We start from the raw sequence: 11,452 nt of genomic DNA, 5'->3' as shown, positions 1-11,452 counted from the left end.
GGAGGGAGTTCCCACTTCTTGGCTGTGATCTCATTGCTGAGGTTCTTTAAGCAGGGGTCAACCAGAGGACAGGAGGAGGAGCTACTGCACTTATTAAAAACCACTTCAAATCACTACCAATGGTAGAGTAGCAGTATAACAAGATTATTAAACAAGATAACTGCAATAAATAACAATGTGAACAATAAATAAGGAATAAAAGATTAAAAAGGGAAAATGCATGGAGTGTAGTTAAAATGATAAAATGGTTAGAAATACAGACCATTGTTAAAGTAAAATCATTCTGAAAAGCCTTTCTTGCATGCATGCTGCAGTTTTAGTGTTTTCTGTAAATTTCCGCCATTTGTAGGATTTATTGCTTCTTTCCAGCTATCAGAAGGCACAAAGGATGTGAGGCAACCATCATCAAGCTGCATCAGATCTGTGTTGCATAATGCCAATTCAGTTGTGCTTGGTAACATTTGGAAACAGGCTGAGTATTTCCTTAAGGTCAACAAGTTTATAAGTCTGGCAAGGCCTCTGGATCCCTTATTTCAGTTATAAAGCTTCATTGGTATGGAAACTGTAGTTAAAACTATTTTAATGTTTCACAGCAATCTACATACTAACCCATCTGGTCTCTTGAAAGTATGAAAAAGTGGAAGGGCATTTAAATTAAAGCAGGTGGAAGAGAGCTGTGTGGAGAAACAGAGATGAAACCTGCATGTGATGAAATCACTCCAACACACCGACCTTTTTTGTTTTAATTTCAACTTTAATAGATGCGGCCGGCCTTGTCTGAAGAAAGGCCACATTTGGTAACGATTCAAAAAGAAAGGAAAAGTTACCTACAAAAATAAACCTGCATCAAGTTATTATTAGCCTATACTGTAGATAGAAATGGAACGAAAAGCAACATGAAACCATCTCATCTCTCCTGCAGGGTTTTTGCTGTCTGCAGCTCGCTCATTCTGCCGCTAACGAATCCAGAAAGGCACTGCTGTGTCCGGCCAAGCTGCAAAGAAACATCCAGCACAACGTTTACTCTTTGTACTCCAGTACTACACTGGAAATAGTCTCCACACACCTGCACACTCCTACATACACACCTGCACACACACCTGCAAACACACCTCCACACTCCTACATACACACCTGCACACACACACACACACACACACAATCTCGCACACTTTACCCCCCTGATCAGTGGTGAATTGACCATAGCAGTGATTTTTCTTTGTTAAATCACTGATTTCTAAACTTGATGGTGATTTTGGACTTTGCAGCTTGGCCGGAGAGTGAAACCCACGGCTGAAGCACAGCTGGGAAGTTCTCCCGAAAAACATCATACCACTAAAATCCTCTTTTTTCAAGTGTAAAACAAAGGAGCGGATTTTGTCTTTGCGCTCAGATGCTTTCGGAGAAACCCATCATGTGAAATAAACTAGATGATGATGATGATGATGATGCACAGGGCATCTATTCTCCAGACCCTGCGTACAGCACTACAGCATAAACAAAAAAAAACAAAAAACAAAGGCAGAAGAGCTACAGACATCTTTGGCATTTAACAAATCTGGTCATTCAAACTCGAGACATAGATCACACAAAGCTTAGGCTGCCTCGTCTCAAGACCAGCAACAGTAAAGGAGTCTCATATTGATTATAGATCTAAGCTGATATTGAGAAGGTGTTGAGCTAGTATGGCTTTTGACAACTATTGTGAAAGGTGATTTTTACACCCACAACATTTATTGTCTCCAGTTTCATTCTAGCCATCCTTTCATGCCAAATAATGCTTCAATACTGAATTTAGACTTATTGTGTTTAGGATAAGATGAAACTTTAATGATCCTTATAGGGAAATTGGTTTGTTAAAGTTTCATCTCATCAAATACCTTCAATTAACACCTTTAGTGGTGAGGCACCTGGGGTAATACACTCCATAATATCAAGCCAATCAAATCGCTCAGTTAAAACTAAATGGAGCATAAAAGAAGCCTAACTCAACATCCTACAGGTCAGCCAGACCTTTGTGCGCTCCATGACTCTAGTTATGGTTGAACACTCTTACAAAACGATCTGAATACAAACCAGATACTGTAAATCAACTTCTCATACATGACAAACACTACTGGCCCAATAGTTTTTTTCATAATGGCTAAATACATCAACAAGCCCATAATTTGCATAACTAGCAGGCCTGAGTGCGATTGGGATCTGCAAAATAATTGTTGGCATTTGTTTTAACCTCCTCTGAATACCATGTGGGTGGGGTTTACCAAGTCAGGTAAGCTGTCAATCACAGCAAGGTGGACTAAAGTTAACTAGTATTAGTATACTAGTATTCATAGTATTTTCCTCCACCCATCTGGTAACTAGGCAACAACAAACTATTTGCAAACTCCATTTGACCCAGGCAGGATTACTAGTGTATATATTATAATGCATGCTTTATGCTGAGTCATCCAGTAGTGTGTACAGTAAGCATGTATGTATAGAAACAGACAAACCAGAACACATGCGAGAGTTGAGAATCAACCAAACATTTCACAGTCTACAGCTAACTTTGAACAAATCGTATGGAAGCTCGTCAAGACACAAAAGATGAGCTGGAGAAGAAAAACAAAATAAAATCCTGTCACACCGTATTTCCATTTGTTAAAAACATAAAATTACGAGCTTAACGAGAGAGTAAAATGTTCAAACATAAGATCACGTCATAGTGTGTTACGATTTGAGAAAACGTACAGATTGTGAGAGCGGTGGTTGGAGACACACTGTAGGCATCTGATAAAAACAGGAGAGACAGAGAAAAAGAAAAAGTCCAAAAAATCAAAACCCGTCTTCCCTGAATTACAAGGTAAAGTGCCCAAAAGATACTCTAGTTGATACGATTGGTCTGGTGCAAAGCCCTGGCGTGTGTGTGTGTGTGTGTGTGTGATGAGTAGTAGAGCCTAACACTACGACACGCTTTAACAGCAAAAGTTGTTCAGCAGATACACCAACAACTTAATGGCTTTAAGATTCTAAAAAACTGTTTCCACGCAGACTTCCATATACTTTTAAATTATGTTACCCAGTGTTTGAGAGTAAATTATATTTGGGTTGACAACCCCTTTAAATAAAACTCTAAACTATATATTTGTCCCTCCAATGGGATGAGGCCTCTAATATTTTTGCTCCAGGCAACACCTAAAAATCTGCACATTTTTTAAAAATATCTTTGGTTATACAGTATAACAAAAAAAAAAGTAAAATAAATCTATAACATAAATGTCACCAATAGATGTTTGACACAGGGAAATGAGAGCGTAGTTGCAGTATTTGTCCACTAGATGGCGGTGTTACACAACATCTTCTACAGAAACACACTGCAGCACCGTCAGCTGAACATCATACAGTACTTGCAGTTAAAACAATGAGCCATTTTACACCCAACAGCTTTGCATTTCTTGATAAATGAAACTCTGAACAGTTGTGAGAAACTATAACTCTTTGCTTAGCGGTTTTGTTTGTCCAACTGATTGTCATTCAGGATTTCTTTTTACTTGTGTGTGTGTTGTTTCCTCAAGTATCTATCATCACTCACAACACAGTAGCACAGATGAAGACACCAACACTAACAGAGGCAACAGAGACAAAGGTTTGTCTAACACAACACTGAAAACATGCCTCTTTGGTCTCTAAGCCATATCCTGAATTATATACGCCACAGAAGACATTGTATATAGATATTAAGGCAGCTATTTCCTATACTGGCAATGCTATCAAAAGGCCTGTATTACTTTACATGGAGCCGTTAATGAGCACAACCAAACTGTACACAAACAGGCAGCCGAGCAACGTTTGTTCAGCATTTTTGGGTCCTGCCATCCTTCCTACGTACTTTCTCTGTCTTCACTAGTTTCCCTGTGTGACATTTTTCCATGTCGTCCACCTGGCTCTGGTTTCAAAAGGAGAAACCAGGGTTGACGAGGAGGTCGAGGCTGCAGGTTTAGCCGGGCTGTTGAGATAAGGGCAAAACACGGCCGTCTGAAATGAAAGGCTGCGGACAGACGTAGGGGAGGACAGCACAATACGGCCATTTTGCCCTCCTCTGTGTTGCTGCTATCAGCACTTACAGACCTCCATCTCTCTTAGTAACACCACAGCCACGGAGTGGAAACATTGCAGATTTAATTAGTGCAGAAAGTGCAGGGGCTGTTAATCACACTGACTTCAGCTTCAACTCCACTAGACATTTAGCTTTGAAGTGAAGTAAAGTCCCCCTGATTGTCCCCAAGGCAATAGTCACACTGCTTTTGTTTTGATGGATTGCTTCTCTGGCCATAAACCATCACACAATCTCTTCCTAAACAGCGTTTCTGAAACAAAACTATTCTTCTGTTTTGTTCCTTCCTTCCTTCCTTCTAGGGTTCTTCTACTTCCTCTATGCCGGTTAGTCAACTTCCAGAAACCAGTCTATTCCCACAGTACAAACCCCTCCTCCTCTACCCACAGTGGGCAAGTCTAGAGGTCAAAGGTCAGGGGTCATCTCTATCCACACCAATGCCAGTCTGTTCAGCTTATGCTTGATCAAACTCAGATAGTGAAAACAAGGCTTTACATCCCCTCTGTCATCATCCTCACTCTCTTCTTCCCCCACCATAACAAATGATCAAGGCTTTTTACAGACTGCATCCAAACCAAAACTACTTCCACTTCTCATAACCTTTCACTTAACATACCACTCATTTAGTCTTTCTATAGAAACCTATCCTCTTTCTGTGTCAGTACCCTTAAAATAGTTTGTTTCTGGTCATTTTCAGTCACATTAGATCTATGATTCACCTTCCAAGCTCTTGGCTCTTTTCTATTCATTCTATACCTCTGTCCAAAATATGGTTCAGCTTTGTTCCTTTGTTAATTCAGCAAAATCTTCTAAAATTTCAGGCTACGCCAAGACAAACCAGATTATCACATCCAGGTTATTCTGTGTGATTTGCCAGGTATTCCTGTCGGGTATATACAGTCTTGGTTTCTTAAACTATGGCATGTGGGCCTGTCTGTGGTCCCAGGCTGAAAAAGGTGAAGATGGATGGGTGTGTCATGCTCATGTTGCCTGTGTATTTACCTCTAGTAGAAGTTGGTCGACCTGTACAGATTATTCTGTATGTTTCTGTGTCAACAACTTGTTTCCATTGGTTTCAGATTGCTGCTACGCCTCTGCAGAATAAAGTAAAATAAGACCTTTTGAAAAGAAAAAATAAAACAATAAAAAAAAGCTTCACCCACATAAATTAACAAAAAATATGTACAGACCTTAGCAACAAACAAATTAAATAAAAGTCAAATAGTCCAACTCAACGTATGGCCTTGAGTCTTTCACAAGTTTAAAGGATAAAAAGGGGAAAAAAGGAAAAGAGAAATCAGATTGCATAAATTATGAGACAGTGGGAGAGAGTGAAAGAAAAGAGAGAGAGAGGGAGAGAGACAAGAGAGTGGGAGAGAGGATAATTGAATATGGCACAATGATAATCAGACTAATTCTTTGGTATGTGTAGGCAGACGGGGCAGAGCAGGCAGCAGTTTAAAAGTCTTGAATCTGGGCCGAGTGAAACTCCACTGGCCTCCATCTAGAGCCCATTAAAGGTGCAGTACACCAACTGTGCTTGCTGCAAGTACAGAGGACCAGTTTTGTCCGTTCGTCCGTCTATCCATTCACTCCATCAGAGTCTCTACTCGTCCGTCTCTTCTCAGGAACTGAGTTGTTTATAGCATCCCTCTCTCTGTCAGATCATCCCTTCCTTCCGCTTTCACATCCCTCCCTCCTCCACAATGTACAGAAGTTTCCTCTTTCTTCCTCCTGTCCGTCCCCTCCGGCCCTCTAGGGGCAGTAGTCATGTTTTGTTGTGGTGCTGGTTCTCTAAGAGGGCCCTCTGGCCTCCCTCAGCGCCTCCTGCAGTCTTTGGCGGTAGCTGTCGTAGCGGCGAGTCACCGCCTCCATCTGCTCCTGCTCCTCCTTCTCCAGGATCCGCAGGAAGTTGCGGAGCTCCGGGATGGAGAACGCGTCCCACTGGAGAGAGGAGAGGAGGAAGACAAGGAGTTAGAGGAGGAGGAAGAGGATGATGATGATGAGAGGGAAAGAGGAGGAGGCGAGGGAGAAGGAGGATGGGGAGATAGAAGAGGAGAAGGAGGAAGAAAAGCAGGGGGAGAACAAGAGCAATTTATATGTTGAGTGAAAAGTCAACTGTAAATCTCACAATTTGTATCTCAGAGAGAGAGAGAGAGAGAGAGAGAGAGAGAGAGAGAGAGAGAGAGAGAGAGAGAGAGAGAGAGAGAGAGAGAGAGAGAGAGAGAGAGAGAGAGAGAGAGAGAGAGAGAGAGAGAGAGAAGGAGAGCGAGAGAGAGAGAGAGCAAGAGAGGTTGTGTTACCATGACTTCTCCTGTCTGTTGTTCTCTCAGGACGAAGCTGAGTGTGTCGCCGTCGGGTCCCGCCACCAGACGAAGAAACAACGGCTGCTCTCCCTCTGCCAGCTTACACACGTACACTACAGGACACACACACACACACAGGTTACTTAAGTCATTGCATATGTAAAACACTTAAGCAAAACATGCATGCACTACTGAGGTTACTGCAGTCATATTCTACACTCGTCTATTTCTGCCTACAGTGAACATGCAACAATGTCTGCGTGTGTGTGTGTGTGTGTGTGTGTGTGAGTGCGTTATATGCATATAAACTAGCCTGGCAGAGGATGAAAGGGCATAGGGACGGGTGGGGTACATTAACAACCACAGTAAACTACAAAGGGCAAGAGAGAGAGGGAGAGAGCTCTGTGATGTTGGGCAGAACTAACATTAAACTACCTAAAGTATTTAAAAATTAAGCAAAGTTAAATTCAAATTAAGTATTTAAATGTCATACTGAACACTCCTGGATAGAGAGAGAGAGAGACAGAGAGAGAGCAGGGTGGGATAAATAAAATATTCAGACCAAAGTCACTGCGCTGGGCTTCTGTAATCTAAAACAAGGCCCAGTTAAAACAAACCAAGTCTTAGTCTCATCCTGAAACCCAAGTTCACGGGCATTGTTACACATCTGCAGCCAACACTTCCTAGCTCTGGTGAAGGAGGAAAATGGCGCTCACAGTACGATCCAACCAAACTATCAATGGCTTCACCTCTTCATAACATATGGCTTTTAATGAGTTTTGTCACTTGTTTAAAAGCTATAACCCGTCTGTTTACGTATGAGCTGAGGAAGCCTACATCTCAGTTTTCAGACAGTTGTCTAGACACTATCTTTTATTAGCAGGCTAAGTCTTACGCCTGTGAGGGAAAACCACCCCAAACCCACCAGAAGCCTATATGAGAGCAGCAACACACACACACAAACAAATGCGCTAATAAGGGGGAAAAACCCAGCATCTCTCTATATAATGTGGAGGCAAAACCCTTCCCACACTTCACACGAGACATAAAGAGTCTAAAAAAAGACACATAAACTCAATCTACTAGTGTCTGGGTCAACTTTCACATAATTCAACACTTTTAGTGTATTTTCCTTGAATAAGGTAACTTAATCAAATCCTAAACTCCTTTCCTTGCTTGTAGATGCTAAATGGACTTTTAGAGAGATAATGTTTGATACCCTTCCACAGAAGCCAGTGACCCTGCAACAGCTGTTCTTTCGTACAGTGTGTGTGTGTGTGTGTGTGTGTTCGTTCCTGGGTATTCCTGGCAAAGCGTTGATAGTGGGGAGAGCCCTGTGGCATTCAGCAACCAGCAACAAGGGGGTGAGGCCTCCAGAAATACACACACTGGCACGCCCTTCTCTCTCTCTCTCACACAACACACACACACACACACACACACCCTCGACCATGTCAGTTCCAAAGCATCTGATACCAAGCTTGGCATGAGAGGCATGAAACCCTGTCTCCGGCACTGTCGCTTTCTCTGCCTCGCTCAAACACACACACACACACACACATACACACACGGTCAGTGTCTTACCCTGCTCCTCCCGGCGGTAGCGCTTGTACAGGGCATATTTGGCGGGGTTGTCAGCTACTGTGAACTTGTTCAACAGGGCGACGATCACCTACAGACACAAGAACAAGATATTTTGGTCCAGACACAATAAACAAACTGCATCATATCAGAGGTGGACGACACTGACTGGACTATTTGATTTTTTAATAAAAAGCCAATATCAGCCCCATGTATCAGTTTACCCCGAATTTTAACCCATTTGTCATAGGTTCCTATTCCTCATCAAGCTGCCTAATCAACACTAATCATATCTCATTTCCCCTCATTGAAAAAACCAAGTGTGTGTGTATGCACGTGTGTGTTAGCCACCTGTCTAACTGTGTTATTGGAGCTGATGTGGAGGGTATTGTTGGCTCCTCTGGGCAGATAGAAGGCCTCCTCCCCCGCGGCGCCTCCCACTCCGCCCCGCCCCGCCCGCACCGTCACCGGCCTCCTCAGCTCCAGCTGGACTTTGATGAAGCCGGTATACACACCGCTGGGGCTCTGCGGGCGAGAGAGAGAGAGAGACAGAGAGAGAGAGAGAGAGAGACTTTAATGTCTGAACAAAGAGAAAATAGATCAGATATACAGTCTACATACAACTGAAAAAAAAAAAAAACAAGTCATGGGGGTCGAAATAAACTGCAAACCTGTGCGAAACACTGATGCACATTTCTGGGGTTCTGCATACATTTACAGGTAAATATAGCTCAGGTATGCATACATTAGTCTGAGGCTGCTGTCATGTTAAAATCGGACAATGTTTTTCTTTTGTTAGTTGGACTCCAAGTTTCCAGAGCTACATGCTACATGATCGCTGTGCTTCAGTCCACCCATTAAGCTCAGTATGGCTCACGGGACAGATGGCTCCAGATTGGGGAAGAGCATCTTAAGCTTATTACTCCATACGGGGCATATGGAGATGTATGTGTGTGTGTGTGTGTGTGTGTGTGTGTGTGTGTGTGTGTTAAGGTTAAAAGCGGAGAAACAGGATCAGCGCAACTAAAAGTCGAAATCACAAGCTGGAACGAAGTATTCAGCTGACACACACACACACACACACACACACACACACACACACACAGAAACCCAAATGACAGAGACAAAGACTGACTTGTGCCGCCACAGATGAAGTGATAAGGAGACAAAGAAAGACAGAAAGAAAGACAGAGAGGAGAGCGAACAAAGGAAAGCAGAGCTGAATGTCTGCAGGTTTGGCATAGTGATGCTATCAGCTCTGCTATTCCACGTCTGACAGGTTTCTGTACTTTTAGTTTTTTTTTCCATTTCTGACATTTTGATACTTTTTAAGGCCTTCATTTTTATTTTAAGACTTTTTCCAGACTTTTTAAGAACCCACAGATACACTGCATATTGACATGAGTTACAGAGTAACTCAAAGTAATTGAGTGCTTTTAGTGAGAGCTTCAGTTTTACATCTGTAATTGAATAGTTTCTTTCCAAAATGCTTTATATCTATTTTGAAAAAAAAACTAAAGAAAAAAAAATCATTGGCTAGTTCATCATTCAGTATCACCTTGGCCCTGATGTAAAATTCCATGACTTTTCCATGACTAAGTCAGAGTGCTGTCATGATCTAAAAATGTTCTTCCCTCCTGGTTTGTTCATGTGGTTTCTTTAAAGGCGGGTCAGTCTGTCAATCCACTGGAATTGGGCTGAAAACCACCTGCTTATGCAATGATAGTGTGAAACAAGTGTCATCTAACCTGCAGGAATGATCATTTTGTCAACCAAGGCTGTTAGTTACCTACAATCCTTTAAAAAGTAGAAAAAGTTATTCTAATGTTGTGCTATCAATTGATTTTAAGAGAATATTTTCTCAACTGGTAGATATCTTACAGAGCTAAAATTCTTTAATTGCTGCCTCACCTAAAAAGAATTTGTATTTGTTTCACCATGGAGAAATAGTGTCACATGAATGCAACTTCAGAGACCTTTCCACGCTGCCAAGCAAAATATTCTGGTGGGAGAACAATAGCGGGAATAACATCAGATCACACTGATGTTACTGCTGAGGAATGCTGAGTGTAGATGTTGAAACGTCAGCACACCTTAGCTATAGAGCTGGCAGTATCACTGTCACTTTATTTAAATGCACACCAATTTGTCATATCAACAACTACTGCAGATTTTTTTTGCACACCCTTACAATGCTGTAATTCATATTTTTATACTTTTCATTCATACATTCCTACTTAATGTTCCCACCTGCTTAATGTTCACCATGGCTGAACAGACAAAGAAAAGAGCGCCAGCTAAAGAAACACCGGACACACTGTTTGATTGGCAGGTGATCTCTGGGAAGAGCAGTGCAGAAACACCACAGCAGTGAGCGCTTAGCAACAAAGATGGAGACTAAATAAAAATTTAAAAGCACGAGGATCTAATTTAATCTTAAACAATAGTAACAGAGAACATATTGACACACATGGTACAGATATATCAAAAACAGCAGACTATATATATCACTCAATGTAAATATATATCTTCAGCATCTGTTCCACAGTCTAGACTGAGGAAGGGGGACAGAACTTTTTTCCATTAGGGCCCATATAAGGTGGAACAACCTGCTAAATCTCTTGAAACCCATTTTTATAAATTTTCTTTCTGTAACAAATCTTAGACTTTTATTTCTTTGTTTTTATTACATATTTATTACTATTTTTTATATAATCTTTTGTTATTATTATACAGTATATCATTCTACCACAAGATAGAGGTAGAGAGAGAGGTTACAGTACACAGAGAAAGAGACAGAGAGAAAGAGAACAAGTGAATAAAAGATAGAAGAGCAGAAAAGAACGGTCACAGCATGACTCATAACTGAAATATTTAATGCACAGACTTTCAGACAGAGCAACTCCTTCAGCATGCCAAATCATAGCAAGAGATAGAGAGACACAGCAAGAGAGACAGAGACACAGAAAGAGAGACAGAAACAGAGAGAGAGAGAGAGAGAGAGAGAGAGAGAGAGAGAGAGAGAGAGAGAGAGAGAGAGAGAGAGAGAGAGAGAGAGATGAAGGAAAGTTGAAAGAAGTGAGTAAGGATGGAATAGATGGAGGCGAGAAAGGCATTTACAGGAAGCGCTGCATACGAGCCAAATACCACTGTGTGTGTGTGTGTGTGTGTGTGTGTGTGTGTGTGTGCCCCACTCACCAGTGTCATTTTAAGGTGGTCCCTGGTCAGGGCGTTGTACTGCTCAATCTTCTGCCTGATCTCCTCCCTGCTGAGGTGAGTCCGCAACTCTCTCTCCTTTTCCACATCCTGACAGAGAGAGAAAGAGATGGGGTCATTAGAAAAAAGGCATCAACAAACAAGGAATGTCATCAGTGAGGAAGATAACTGGAATCTACTATAAAGGGTCTTGGTGTCTTTACTGTATTGCTGGAGGGTCATCACATGTCAACAATATGTTTGTAACTCAGCG

At 41.8% G+C, this 11,452-nt stretch overlaps 1 protein-coding gene across 3 annotated transcripts in view; it reads right to left on the bottom strand.

Moving 5' to 3' along the window:
- Window positions 1-739: 739 nt before the first annotated feature.
- Window positions 740-11,452, bottom strand: part of LOC139643198 (ras association domain-containing protein 3-like) — a 30,807-nt gene continuing 20,094 nt past the window's right edge. For 2 of the 3 annotated variants that reach the window (XM_071518380.1, XM_071518382.1), the window contains exons 2-6: window positions 11,182-11,289; window positions 8,335-8,508; window positions 7,987-8,074; window positions 6,400-6,515; window positions 740-6,040 (exon numbers count right to left, since the gene is read on the bottom strand). In XM_071518380.1, coding sequence (XP_071374481.1) covers window positions 5,891-6,040; window positions 6,400-6,515; window positions 7,987-8,074; window positions 8,335-8,508; window positions 11,182-11,289 — 636 coding nt within the window. In that variant the 3' untranslated portion in view covers window positions 740-5,890. The remainder of the gene's footprint in view (window positions 6,041-6,399; window positions 6,516-7,986; window positions 8,075-8,334; window positions 8,509-11,181; window positions 11,290-11,452) is intronic. The other variant, XM_071518381.1, reaches the window with a different exon arrangement.

The sequence above is a fragment of the Centroberyx affinis genome, unplaced genomic scaffold (assembly GCF_046629955.1).
Source record: "Centroberyx affinis isolate AG114_WGS23_722 - 3 ecotype Tasmania unplaced genomic scaffold, CSIRO-AGI_Caff_v1 ptg000577l_1, whole genome shotgun sequence".
NCBI classification, from domain to species: Eukaryota; Metazoa; Chordata; class Actinopteri; order Beryciformes; family Berycidae; genus Centroberyx; species Centroberyx affinis.
The sequence above is the reverse complement of the archived record's forward strand: the minus strand, read 5'-3'. Positions and strand labels throughout refer to the sequence as shown.